We start from the raw sequence: 15,546 nt of genomic DNA on the forward strand, positions 1-15,546 counted from the left end.
ATCATTGTTGTGAAAATAAAAAAAAGCTAGGATTGGTAGCTTTTAGTGATAAAATAAAATATATTATATTACACTGTATTAAATTTTATTCTGTGTATCGCATTTGTTTTGGAACATTTAGAAAAAAGGGAAACATTTTAGGAGCAAAAATATAGTTTTAAAATTTATTTTTAGGGTCATGATACAACAGCTATGGCCATTTCTTGGGCATTATATTTCGTTGGATTAGATAAACACGTACAGGAAAAAATACACGAAGAATTGGATGGAATATTTGAAGGTGATAATGAAAGAGATATTAACCGTGATGACTTATTGCGTATGAAGTACTTGAAATGTGTCATTAAGGTATAATTTAATTCCAAGACTTTAATATCGAAATATTGTAATTTCTAAAAAATAAATTTAACTGTTTCATATTTTGCTCTAGGAGACTCTTAGATTACAGCCTACAGTTCCTTTCATAGGTAGAGAAGTTAGAAAAAACTTCAAAGTGTGTAAGTAATAAAATAATAATACCGATTTTACTAGTTATTTATATTGACAGTGAAGTAAAAATTAGGTAAGGAAATATTTTTTAAATTTTTCTAACACTAAATAACTTTACTGTTGGTTATATCATTTAAGGGAATAAATAGCCCAGGAATATTGGAGTGGTGTCTTGGGATATTCATTCACTTTTAGATGCACCTGGATAGTTTTTTTAAAAAATTTTTCCGCACATGCGTCGTATAAAGCAACTACTTCAATTACTCTTATCTGGCGCAGTTCTTATTATTTTAATTTTAAAGCAATAATTTCGTTATCAGTTTAAAACTGATTCAAACGCTTTGTTTTATTTTTTTTAAATATTTAAGCTATAGCAAAAGTGGCACTAGACCTAGTATATATTTCGGACATTTACCAAAGGTCTAGTCATACTAGGTCTGGTTAAGTGCCATTGCCCGGTATACATTTGCCCGGTATAACCAACACTGATGTTTTTTTAAGGTCAAGTGCCATTGCCCAGTATACCCTACACTGATGTTTTTTTAAGGTCAAGTGCCACTGCCCGGTATATATTTGCCAATCTATCGTCAATAAGTATTAAAATAACGAATAAATGTAATTATATCCACGAATAAATTAATATGCAATCGGATGTAATAAATATTTCGGACATTCACCAAAGCGACTAATTTCATTGTCAACATTCACCGATGAAAGTCAACAACCACCGATTTCGGTCATTCACAGTAACATGCACATCATTTACATAATAACCTCATCAGGACGATTATTTCATACTTTGTCTAAATAGCATCCGGCATTTCAAAAAATAAAAATAATTGGTTTTGTTGGCGATGATCTCGTAAGGCGATAAAGAATCATGCATAGTACAGGTAAGGAAGATATTAAACTCGAAGGAAAAGTGGATGAATACCCCAAGGGTTTGGAGGGTTCCTTGGGGTAATAATTCCTTTTACTGAATGAATCAGCGTCTATTTACCTTAGTTGCAGTATAAATTATGTAATATCGTTTAATTTAACGCAGTATTGTCACTTTTGCTCTAGAGATTTTAACATTGAACTAAAAAAAATTAGTTAATTAAACAGCAAATTGGGCTTTTCAGAAAATTTAATGTACATGAAATTTATTTCTTCCGCTTGACTTTTTACTTATACTCTATCATTTCAGAGTTTTACTTTTTTCTCTATCATTTAGTACTCGTGTTTGAGATGGTGTGGCCTTTCCGTTTTTTTATCATTAAATTCGACATTAATACGATGAACTTAACATCTTTATCTATTCTCGTTTCTCTTTTTCACTGCGGTTAAACAGAAATTTTTACATTTAGTGCAATAATTTTATGTAATGATGTATTTATTTATTTTATATTGATATTTTTTTTTAAATTTTACAGTGGACTACGAAGTCGAGAAGGGGTGCACTTGCTTTATATTTACATACATTCTTCATAGAGATCCCGAATCATTTCCTGATCCAGAAAAGTTTGACCCCAAAAGATTTTTTCCCGAAAACGCAGCTGGAAGGCACCCATACGCCTATGTGCCTTTCTCAGCCGGGCCAAGGAATTGTATAGGTAATGTAATGCCGTGAATATACGCTTACAAACTATTATAATAAAAATTTGTGTTTGTGTCAATCTTATAATTGCATATCTTTCTTTGTAGTAAGTCTTTCTTTGTATGAGTTGAACTTTTCTTGATTTTATAACGTAATACCACCGAGAAAAGCAACAAACATTATTAAGAAAATTTAAATTAGTTTTTTTATACAGATTTGCTTTTTATTTATGATGTATTATCTTCGTATTCGAATATAATACCCGTTCGAAGAACAGAACTGGTTGTAATACAAACCCCGGAAGGAAAGAAGTGATTGTAAATTTTACACCTATCAATGAATTCTAACAATAGATTGTATTGTGATCGTAAGTTTGAAATTCCTAGCATATTTTATGCGTCTTGTTTCGGAACCAGAAACAATATTTTGTATAAACGTTTTTCTCCAGACAGAAAAAGGTGTATTAAAATTATTAGCTGTTTCTGCCGTACGAAATTGGTTTGTGTTTTATAACAACATTTTTAGTTTGACACGAATTTTTTTAAGTTTTCAGCAATGTTTCTTTAAAAAATATTTGTTAACAAATGACAAATGCCTATAAAAATTTTAAATGAACATACTGTTTCAATACTTCGTGAATGTTAATTTATTATATTTAATATATTTATATTACATTATTTCTCCAATGTTTCCAGGTCAAAAATTTGCTTTAATGGAGGAAAAGACTGTGCTCGCAAACATATTCCGGTCTTTTGAAGTAACATCCAAGGACCCCAGAGACAAAGTTAATGTTTATCCTAGCCTCGTTTCTAGAAACCTTGAACCGCTCATGCTACGATTCACACACCGAAATACAAGATAAATTTCAATTGAGACAATTATTACTGGAAGGTACTCTAAAATATCTCTCGTCTGAATTGATTGCTTGATTATCAAGTCACTTAAACGGCTATTGGACTAAGAAAATACCTTTTTAATGAACATAAAGGTAGGCAGGTACGCTATTTAACCTACATTTAAAGAATCAGTGCAGTGGGTAAATAGAATCAATCCTCTTTGCTCACTGTATTACAGTAACAATTTCTGTATTAACTGAATATGCAAGTTGTGATAAGATTCAGTATTTGTACTCGGTCATATTTATTTGTATTTTTTATATCATGTATTCCGAGCTTCATTACTGTTCTGGGTTTGAATTGTATTTTTGTGTTTTGATTGTTATGTGATTAATGATGTAAATAATTCTTTCTATTGTATTTATTCTTTTAATAACTTCATATGACAAATCAAGAATTTGTTGTGATGTTTGAATAAGATTTGTTTATTGTAAGATGAAATTTAATAAATATATGTGACTGTTTTTTTATTTATTTAATTTCAATAACACATGCGGAAGCAAAAGACATAGCATGTACAAGTTTTAAATGTTTGGTCAAGATTCTGTTAAAATATAATGATAATGATTCAGTAATTTTAGTAAACATATATTGATTACTAAATCTTACAATTATGCCCATTTTCAAACTTTAAATTTTTTACAGTTAACATTTCAAGTTGAGGCCAGTATTATTGTTTAATAATAAAAAGAAACTCATTACCTGTATAATTTTTATGTTTCTGATTTTCCTTTGTTGCCTTCTGTTATGCTTTCTAAAATCTTTTTGCGTCTGTGTAAACTTTCTAGACTCCGGATTGGCCAAGCGCGATTGACTTAACTACCTTAGCTTTTCGGGGAGACTTCATGTGCAGTAACTGCAACTTTCATCTAATGATTAACCGTAATTAAAGGGAAATATCACAGTAGAAGCCTGTATAAAGAAATGTTTCGTTACACGTAGGATTTTTAAAAAAATTACATTTTCCCTTAAAATTGTAGGGTTTTGAGAAAAAAATTCAAAATGACCTAAAATTAGAAACATTTTCGTGGATTTCAAAACCAGTCTACCCAATTTGAAAATTCTACGTGCAACGAAAACTTTATTTATTGTGAAACATTGTATCAAAATTTGAAGTCAATCGGTTAAAAATTCTTTTAGTTAGAGACTCAGCATGTAAAAGAAGCATAGTTTCGAGTAAATGGCGTTTAAAGTTTAGTGATCAATAATCCATAAAAACATATAGAGGCATAAATAGAATCTGAAAGTTATGGAATAATTTTTAACAATTTAATGACTTGTCACATTATTGATGAATAATGTGTCAAGTCATAATATCATCTTTGTGTGCTGTTTCTTCAAATGCTTTTTAACCATTCTTTAAAAATACCAGAATTAATCAACTCTTTTTGATTGATTTTCTCTGTCACTTGAATACTTAAAACTTATACGTAGTTTCTTTTAAAAAGGAGTTATTCCACCTCAGATCAATCACTTTCGGATCGACCTCTCTCCGATTTTGATGAAATTTGGTTGAATAAAGTAAGCAATTCTACCAATTTTTAGTTTTTTAGGTTAAAAATCGTCCAAATTATGGACATTTGAAAAAATAAAATTTTCATAAAAAACGACAAACTTGCACACAAATAAATAAATGGCTGTAACTTTTGTTCTAATTATATCAGAAAAAAATTTCAAAAACCATTGCAAAGCTAAAAAATAGAGCTTTTGTTTGATACCTTATATGACCTTCTCAGGCTAGGTCAAACTTTAAAAGTGACCTGAAATATCTCGAAACATGTAGTCTCAAAAATTACGAAAAAAAATGTTTTTTTTTTTACTGCAACATTCTTCTACACATTTACAAATTTATAGCTTGCGGTCTCTATAGGAAGTATATAAAGAATTAATAAAAGCGGTATGCTGTACAACTTTTTTTTCCATCTAAGACATTCAATAAAATGAATAAAAGACCTAAAACAATCCATGGAAAAGTAAGTAAAAAACCTGAAATTCTTAAATCAATACATAAAATTGCGAGAAGGGATATTTTTTACAGCCCAATCATATAACTTTCGCGGTGTCATGATTTGATCATTATAATAACATTGAAGGCTGGAACGTGCAGCTTGTCTTTTGATGGTACCTGCAACACTATCACATGGACTTTTTCCGTGGGCCGTAGGAAAGAAATGCCACTCAGCTGTGAGATCATAGTCTATATCATGATAGCACATATGTATAAAGTTCTTTCGATTTTTGTACTGCAAAAGCTGCTCCATCTGAGAAGTAATAAATTGATTTTGATTTTGTTATTAAAATGTGAGGTTATAAGCTGCAACAATTGGGTCTGAAAAAGGTGAACACTGACAGTATCATGCTTGAGACATTCCGAAATGGCAACAAAGGAAACATGATCTAATTTAAGTGTTTCTAAATTCATATAGTCAATGACTATACTGTGAATAGGACACTGGAATTTATTCCAATGGTATCCTTGGACTGCATCCTGTAATACAAAAGAATAATTCTCAGCAAAATCACATATCACTATGCAGTCATTATCATCAAGTCAAGGAATCCTTTAAGGTTTGATAAAAGGTATGACTGTTGATTAGTATTGAAAGAATGAGGTAGAAGCATTCTCAGTTATGCTTCAAATGTTTCAAGAAAATCTTCTACATTGTTGTTAACTGTCGTAAGCGTTGTGCGGTCAGCAGTAGCCCACAGTTTATACATAATCTCGTCTATTCCGTTCAAAAGAAACACGTTGTTTATTTGCTCTAGTATATGTGTAATTCCAGGGCAATAATCACAATTGAAAAAAAAAAGCATTATTGAAGAGGAGGATTGCAAACCATTTTTGATAAACAATCTTTGTATGTTTTAAATGGTAATTCTTCATAGTGAGTTAAATGCAGTACTTTGCAACCAGGTAGCATAAGTTTTACATTTTCATGAATCAGACAGACACAATGGGTTCCACTCGCACCAGCCAGCACACAATTTTTCGGACGCAAATCACAGAATCCAACTCCAACATTGGAATTTTTGCCCTTGAAAAATTTCTTTAAGATTTCCTAAAACCAGACGCTCTTGTTTCTGTATTTTTAATCCTAATTCAATCATTGTGACAAAATCTTTTTTTCCCGGCAAACAATGACTCACCTCATCTTTGTTGTGATATGCAACGATATTATCGATTGTGCTGTCAGTAGGAATTTTTCCTGGTCTGGGATTTGGGCTTGTTAAAATACCCTGGTCTTCAGCTAGCAGTTTAGATTTTCGTGTTACATAAAATGTTGCATTAAATTCTTCCTGAATTTTACGAATATTCCAGGTTTTAAGCAATATCGTTAGTAATTGGAGCTTGAGTCTGTTTCTTGAAATTTTTCTTTCAGCTGTGAAATCATAATAGATTCATTAGACATTGTTGCAGAATTCATGCGTTTTAGATAGTTGAAAAACTTGAATAGGAGGATTTGGCCGATGTCTCCCACTCATGATTGGTATATGACTAGTAAGCCGGGATGGTCGTTGATTCTTCCATGCGACAGAAAAACCAATACTTGCCTTTCACGCCTTGCCAGTGGACATCTAAAATGTCTTACTTTTTCTCAGGGTATAAAATCCAACCCTCTTTACCCAAAATGTCATCAACATCAGGCTTCAGCTGAACATATTTTAAGCTGCTTAGGACTTCTTCGAGAAGAAATTTACACTTCTCCCGTCCTTGTTTCCGACTTTTTACTCGTCAACTGGACATAAGTAACAACAACAAAACTTTTCCAATTTTATGAAAAAAATTTCCACTAGTTCGACTCCAGGCTATAAATTTTACAGAAGTTACTTTTTTTATTTCAATTAATACAAATTACCAACATTAATTAAGCATCATTGTCGCCAATAAAAGTATGACGATTTTTTACTATTGTTCTAGACAAATAAACACCTTTACTTCATTTCTTTTGTTTTGTTTTCTTGTATATTGCTTATTTTTTTATTCCAATATGCATATATTACCTTAATTAAGCCTCATTGGTGTCAATTATTTATGTTTCTCCTAAACGAATTTGTACCACTTTCCTATTAACACGTTGAATGCCACGCTAATTTTACATGTCTTGTCCGTCTGGCCAAAATTATTTTCTAGTATGAGTTGCATATTTTGATGAAATCATATTTACAACAAAACAGTTAATTTTTGTAATCATTCGTGACACATTTAATTCACTGAGGTCACTGGTGACCCCCATGGCATTCAACGTGTTAATTTTTGCTTTTGAATACATAAATATTTTTTTCTATTCCATTACCGTTGGTTTTAAATAAGTAATTATATAGAAACACGTTTAAAAGCCCCAACACACTGCTCTGCCCTGTGCTTCAGGTAAACGAGAGGTGCATATTGCCCTGTGTACATCAGTCGGCGAGTCACGAATGTCATCTGTTGGCTAGGGTCAAACCCGGGGTCACTTACTGGGCACCTCGTTGAGGGTGGTGGCTGCTTGAGGAGAAAAAGGCCCAGTTGGCTTTAATCCTTAATAGAGAGTAAATCATAAAAATGAAACACTATTATCCCATAACTTCATTCTTCCTCTCAGATGGTATACTATCCAAACATTACAAATGACTCCTATTCCCTTTAATTTAATTATGGATACTCCTAGAGAGAGAAAAGGACCTATGGTGATCCCCGACTCAGAAGTATTCCACCCCTTATCCTTAAACTTGACTATAAATAAGATAAACTCATGTTTGTGAAAATTGCAACACCATGAAGGACTTATGCGAGTGAGCTGAAATTTTCAGGAAATGCAAAGTAGAACATGATATGCAAATGATTAGAATTTCAGATCCGTAGCGCATGCGCATGCCGAGCAGCGCCCTCTGAACGGCTGATGGATCCAAATAAATAGACGGCTGTAGCGAGGAGTCTATGGTTATCGGTGGTTATCTGCTTGTGGTAAACGCTAGCTTAGTCGTTACTTATGCCTCTTCGACGAAAAAGAGTGAGATTTCAACAACTTACGTAGTTTGAGCGGGGGAGAATCATCGGCCTTCGTGAAGCTGGATTGCCTTATCGTGCAGTAGCCGTTCGTGTGCAGCGTAACAGCAGCACAGTAATGCGTGTTTGGAAACAGTGGACGGACGAGTGTCAGACAACTCGGAAATCCGGGAGTGGACCCCGAAATGTCACGTCAGCTCGCGATGATAGACACCTGGTCCGCATGGCGCTGACGAACCGTACGGCTCCCTCTAGACAACTGGCAGCACAGTGGTCAATAGCTACAGGTGTTTTATTGTGTGCTTCATCAATTCGTAGACGTTTGCTGCAGCGTGAACTGCGCGCAAGGACTCCATTATAGAGGATCCCCCTCACACTAAACCATCGCCACCTGCAATGGGCCAACCAGCGTAGGGACTGGCGTGCTGATTGGCAGCGTGTCGTGTTTTCCGACGAATCTCGCTTCAATTTGCGGTACCATGATGGCCGCATTCGTGTCAGACTCTATGCCGGTGAACGCCACCTTCCGGAGTGCGTTATCGAACGCCACAGTGGGCGAACACCCAAAGTTATGATCTGGGGTGCCATAGCATATCATGGACGATCTCAATTGCTATTAATTGTAGGCAATCTGAACAGCAAACGGTACATCAGTGAAGTTCTACAGCGCCCCAAGCTGCTCCCTTCCTTAAAGCCTTGCCAGGTGCTGTATTTCAACAAGCAATGCCCGCCCTCACATTGCATGGACTGTTCAAACCTTCCTTGCATCGCGACAGGTACAACTTCTTCCCTGGCCGGCGTATTCCCCGGATATGTCTCCGATTGAACATGTGTGGGATTTAGTTGGTCGGCGTCTCGCTCGTGATCCTCGTCCTGTTGCTTCTACAGACGAACTACATACAAACAATATGGAATGCTCTTCCTCAGACAGACATTCAAAATTTGCTTGATTCCATGTCACGTCGTGTAGCCGCACTTATTGCGGCGCGTGAAGGCTACACAAAATACTGATTTTGATCTCTTGTTATTATTTGTTTGATTTGAATGTTTAATCATTTATTTGTACCACTACCACTCGACTGTGTATTAAATTTATTTAATTATGACGATTCCTTCATGGTGTTGCAATTTTCACAAACATGAGTTTAGATATAGAAATTTAAGTATAAACTTGATTATTTAATCCAATCATTTCTTAACCAACTTATTCAACTTGTTTTACCTTAATGTTTGACGCAGCATGTCCTCATTTGGATCTTGTGCCACTAAACCCTACAATCAATCAACTGAGTCGGCTGATCCCAGTAACCACCGGAAGATCGGCGTCAACGTTCTCTGCCTAGGTTTCACGAACGAAATTTGTTTGCTACGCGACCATCCATTTGCGTGCCACTCTAGTCCCACCATGCAAGGGAATGTTTGAGATGAACCAAATAACATGTCAACTGGATAGCTGTTCTTTCCACAGGTGAGTCAGGCTTAGCTTCCAAAGCGGTATTAAGTGTTGTTTGATTTGGAGAAAACCGGGTACCAGATATAACCCATCAAACATCTGTGAAACAATGCATTCCAAGGAGGCAGTGCTTGTGTGTGGGGTGGATACCACCCTACATATCTTTGGATGGATGCACTGACCTACATGTATTTTCACGTGGAACCGTGAAGGAACATGTGTTCAGAAATGACATTCTTTGTTTATGTGCACCCTTACATTTTATTCTTGTTTATGTGCACGTTCAGATCTATTTGAAGAATTTTTTTTCCAAAATTTCTTCCTTTCCTAAATTTAACTTTTATTTCGTATATGATTTTTTTCCAAATGTAATTGTTATTTTTTTTTCTGCATTAATGTATTTAAAAAAAATTAAGAGGATTTTATTGTTTTAAGTAAGCACTTCACTCCTAGTCATCAAAAATAAGTAATTAACAAATCCCTTATAGCAATATAATTAGAGATGAAATTTGTATCAATGATCATGAAACATCCCAGAGAATGTTCCGGATGTCCCTAGAAAACCCATCAAAAATTTTGTCATACGTGTAGATGGGGTGGGCATGTCCGGTGAACAATACATATGTTTAACTTGGTTAAATGTTATTACTTACTCTCGCTCTTGCTTTTTTGTCTTCTCACGCATTAGTGTTATTTATTGTCCTTAAATAAAATATAAAATGTCTGCTAGCGTTATTAGTAATCTTAGCAAAAAAAAAAAAAAAAAAAAACAGTAACTATCAGTGGTGCAACATAATAAGGAGGTATGACCCTCCATAGAAATTAGATGGATTACCTGATAAATGTTTGATTTTTTTTTAATTTTAAATAACTAAATAAAACAATAGCAATAGGATATTTGTAAATTATACCAATGGTAACTAATGAAAGAAATGCATTTACATTATAATATTTAATTTACAAAATCTAAGACATTTTCATAGATAAAATTCTGAAAATTTTAATTATAATCTCACTCTAAAAATAAAGCAAGCATATGATATAAAAACTTACAACGCGTTTACTTAGATCCGGATCTGTATATCTCACTTGCCAAAAATCTTAACCTATAGTTTAAAATTGGTCCTGACTCCTAGAAATTTTGCCAACTTAATATGTTTTGAAAAGAATAGTATTCTTTTTTTCCAAAAAGTATTTTTTATTCTTACATAATCCATAACAACAGTTTCCTAAACACATGTTTTTTATAATTAATTAATCAAATCACTAGTATGCATACTATTATTCAAGCTTAAGACATTTCAGTTTTATGTAGTTTGTTTCATTTTCAAACAAGAACATGCTTTATGAAATTTGTAATGTCAATTTCCAGAACAAACAAATAAAAACCAATGCTAAAAAATTTTACCAAAAAATTTAAAATAATTATTATTTACAAGCGATGATGTTGGTAAGCGCTGACAAAAATTTCAAAAATTCAAAACAATTCAAAACAACAATTCAAACATTCAACAATTCAAAAATTTTCGATTACAAATCAGATTGTTCGAGATTACAAATATGCAAATATATTACGAGGTCTAGATGGTTTTTCCTAACAAAATTTTTTATTATAAATATATGTTATGACCAGTGTAATTCTGCACAATTTGATATCAAGCATAAGAAAATAATCAAAGATCTTCAAAAGTTACAGCAAAAATTCTGAAACTCAACTCCTGAAATCAAAAAATACCGCACCCATTTTATTAGTTTGAAACGTCAGCAAATTCTCATTTTTGTTTAAAGTTATTTTTTCTAAGTTTTGTCTTTGCATCTATTTTTCTGAATTCACATTTTTGCATCTGGCGCTCAAAATTATTCGACATCTAATAAGTCAAAACTTGATAATTGATTTGACTATAGGATGCTGCTCAAATTCAGGCTAGTTCTTTTTTATTTGAAAGAAATATATTGTTATTCGATTATTAAATTATATCTCATATTCAAAAAAGATTGATACATAAAATTGTTGAAGAAATTTGAAGATAATTTCTCTTTTGAGAGCTCAAGAGAAATGTTTTATATCTTCAAGCGTTCTTTCCTTTGGAAAAGTGAGCGTGATCTGTATCGTGCTGACCTCTATTGGTGGAATTGCAAGTTGTTCAGGTGTTTCTTTTTAATATGTTGGCGCCGTATGGTGCTTCCATCCGGTGTACAGATGTCTTTTACATTCAGGAGATTTTAATTAAAGTCCGTTATAATGAAAGGGAATAAAAATAAAGAAAAGAAAAAAACAAGACTTTTTTTGATTTTTTTTTGTTCCGTAAAATTGAGATTCTTATTGAGACCACCGTAAATTGAGCATCCGTAGCTGACAATAGACAGGGACAGTGATGACGTATTTCACCCCGCCTCCTTCCAAACGCGTTCCAAACATTTTGTCGAACGAACCATTTCAATGGCATTTCCTATGTGAATTTAAGACGGCAAGATTTTTCGTTAATTATTGAAATAAATAAATTTATATAGCGCTTCTAAGGGACATATTCCTAATTTATGTAGTTTTCATTATACGGGGTATTCAGTAGATTTTACGAGTTAAGTGCATTAAATGCTATAAAAGAAGTTTCAAAATGGTTATCTTTAATTTTGATGCATAAAAATTTACGCGTCAGTACTATTTTTAACTCTTGTTTCATGAATTTGTTACATATTCTTAACCTACATCTAATTTTTTTCTTTAGTTATGGAAAGGCATGCATTGTTTAAAAACGATCAGAAATGAATTTTTAATCTATAATTAGATTGTATTTATCAATACTAATGTCTGTTTATTAAATTATACCTGATGATTAAATTCGTAGTTATTGTAAACTTTGTTTGCTTAAGATTTTCTGATTATTGCTGCTAATTCTCATAAGCTTTAGTTTTTAACTATTAAATAGGAATAAATTATGTAACTAACTTATTTAATATGTATACATATAGTTAAATCTGCACAGAGTTTTAGTTTAAACTCAGATTTATTTTGACTTGAGATTTTTTCTTGTTTGTATTTATCAGTTTTTAACAGTAGTTTTATGCATAAATTTTTTGAAAAAATTAAGATACCTTATTATTAAATAATTAATATTAGATTATTTCTTAACGTAACTAGTGTAGTAGCGTAACTAGTAAATGTTAAAGTGTAGTGTTATGTTAAAAGGGTCAATACTATGTATAGTTTCCAGAATTTTAATATATAGAATAGCTAAATTATTTTAGAATTTTAAATTTCTAATTTTCATTTTAAAATGTGAGAGGAACAATTTTTTTTAGGTGTTATATATGAATTTATCTTAAAATCTCAGATTCCTATTTTATTCGATAAGAAAGTGCAACATGAATTTTTTCAGAATTCTTTAAAACATACTTATCCCGTACATAAACTTTTATTTAACATTCATATTTATTAATCTATGTATTCACATGTGTTTAAATTTTACTTACTTAATAATATTAATTTCGCATGCATTTCAAATAAATATAATTCAAATTTTTGAGAAATTTTTTAATTTAGAAACTTAATTCTTTAATGTATGTATGCATATTTAGTTATACAGCTTTTATTTTGGCAAATGTTACTGTTATCACTTTTTATAGAATAAAATTTGCATTTGACAGTCTAAATCAAAATTTTTTAAATTACCTTCATAGTAATATTCTATTTGTTGCAGTGAAAGTAACATTCAAGTCATCCATATTTATTTCATAATTTGGTTGTAAATATGTTTTAAGACCTGTCAACTCTTTTGTTTATATAATTTTTTTTTCACTTCCTATTATTTTAGTAAATTTACCAATTAATTTGAGCTATTTTAAAAACGTGTATCTAAAATGCTTTATAATTTTCACTAATTTATCTGACTTTATTCATGCTTCTTACATAACTTTTTAATTTGTTTTAAAATTCTCATAATTATTTACAATTAATAAGTTGTCTCAATATTATAAAAAAAATTGATTTAATATAATATACATATTTTAAGAAAAATTAAACATAAATTAGAAATAACTTTTTCCAAATAATAAAATTCACAAATTTCCGATTTCCAGATTATAAATACAATTTATATGGTAAATATTAAATACAAATTCTCTCAATCATATATACAAAAAGTTTTCATAATCATTTTCAATTAATAAGCTATTCCAATTAATATCATAAAAAGAGATTAACGTAATATTAATATATGCAACACTTTTTCTTGCCATGTCAGTGGTTAAATTCGACTCTATATTAATATATTCAAAGATTTAGTTCACCCACTTTTAACTACATGAGAAACGCCATATTGTTTGCTCCGTTCAGAACTTTGTTTGGAACGAGGAGAGCTAGTGACGTCGTTGATGACGTAGGACTAAAATCATTTTATATAACAGTAACTTGTTTTTAATGTTTAACTTTGAATCTTTATTCAAGAAGGGTATTGCTCTAATTCATGGGTCGCCAAACTTTTTTGATCTTCGATCCCTATATAATTTTCTGAAATCTCCATCGACCCCCATAAAAGTAATTTTCTGTTAATTAAAATAAAACTCTATTAGATACTGTGTTTGTAGATTTATTTTATGATTTTAAACATTTAATAAAGTAATAGTACATTGCGTAACAATAGTTTTATGAAAAAATAAGTAAAGTGACTACAGATTTATTGCTTCTTAATCAATGAGATGGGTGCGCCTGGTGTTTTTTTGCAAAGTTCGCTATATTGTGTTCAAAATTGATCAATTTTAATCTTAAATTCCCTCAAAACTCCACATTTAATTTATTTCTGTACTTAGTTAAGATTGAATTTACGTGACTGAAGCCGGCTTCAACCATATAGGAACTTGGAAATGCTAGCATAAATGGCTGAGCTATTTCGTAAAGTTTTATATATTTTTGCATTATATGTATTTATATTTGTCCAAAACTTGCTTATTGTTAAATTTTTAAAAAGCGTCTTTCAGCTAGCTCATCTTGCAGGTTGATGTACACGTTTTCAATTTGAGCAGAAAATGGCACAATAATCCAATCAGGGATGTCAATGTTTTCCAAATCAACAAAGCGCAGTTTAAAATCGTCGCTCAATTTTTGAAGATGACCTGTATATATATAAAAGTTTTAATAAAGACACTGCAAATATTCAACACAGTTTGCGAAGATAACTGAAACTGCGTATAATATTTGCGTTTGTAACGTCAATGCTCGTCACACGTGACATTTGGACAAGCGCACATTGACTTATAAACCAGAAGTGCAGAGTTTGTGCCACTGGTACGTAAATACTTGTTTCACCCGAATAATATACGTTTATTAATTTATGTTCTATAAAGAAACTGATATTTAGTCAATAATAAAAAAATTCACAAATTTTACATACTCAATCAGGTATGTGTGATTCGCGTATTAAGAACTGTTTTTTCTAAGATCCCCCCAATCGACCCTTCCGATTCGGATCGACTCCCATTCAGCTCAGATCGACCCCCGCGATTGTTACATAGACCCCTTGGGGTCTATATAGACCACTTTAGTGACCTCTGCTCTAATCCTTTAAAAGTTTTTAGAAATATTTGATGCGTGATTTTTAAACGTTAATCTTTTGTCTAGCGCTATGCCGAGATGGGTGACATTATCTCTGCAAGGAATTTTTGCATTATCTAGAATAATTCGGTCAGGGGGGGAGCGTGCTTTTCGAAAACATGATTGCTTGCGTTTTATCTACTGTTTGTCTACGATAGGTATTCTGACAGACATTCGTCTGGAGGGGTGGCGGTGACTATGGTAATAAGGTATGATTATTTCAAGTAGGGGTGCGGGTCCCTCTTTAAGACTGGTTTTGGCTAGAAAAAATGAGACCTCTTTCTTCGGTCCATTGTGTTAGCTCTAGAGTAAAGCGAAAAAGTATTCGCACCTGTAACATCGTTTAGATCGTTCGATTTTCTCTTTTTTAAAAGAGTCAAAATTTTAATAGCGGTAAACACCCAAAATTTGATATCATAATTTTTACATTTTTTGTTGTTTTTTAAAAAGTATATATAAAACAAAACAATAGCCCAAAACGATTTTTTTTTAATTTAATTTATTTTGCAAGATATTAACAATTAAATTTCAAAGCTCTTTTTGATTAAAAAATAA

General features: G+C 31.9%; 1 protein-coding gene across 1 annotated transcript in view; it reads left to right on the forward strand.

Moving 5' to 3' along the window:
* The window catches only part of LOC107443713 (cytochrome P450 4V2), a 38,237-nt gene extending 34,809 nt beyond the window's left edge, over positions 1–3,428 (forward strand). The window contains exons 9-12 of the mRNA XM_087152025.1: positions 175–348; positions 431–497; positions 1,905–2,084; positions 2,764–3,428. Of these exons, the coding sequence (XP_087008151.1) occupies positions 175–348; positions 431–497; positions 1,905–2,084; positions 2,764–2,930 (588 nt within the window). The 3' untranslated portion in view covers positions 2,931–3,428. The remainder of the gene's footprint in view (positions 1–174; positions 349–430; positions 498–1,904; positions 2,085–2,763) is intronic.
* The last annotated feature ends 12,118 nt before the right edge of the window (positions 3,429–15,546 follow it).

The sequence above is a fragment of the Parasteatoda tepidariorum genome, chromosome 9 (genome assembly GCF_982258835.1).
Source record: "Parasteatoda tepidariorum strain Cologne lab strain chromosome 9, Ptep-v5.0, whole genome shotgun sequence".
Classification (NCBI taxonomy): domain Eukaryota; kingdom Metazoa; phylum Arthropoda; class Arachnida; order Araneae; family Theridiidae; genus Parasteatoda; species Parasteatoda tepidariorum.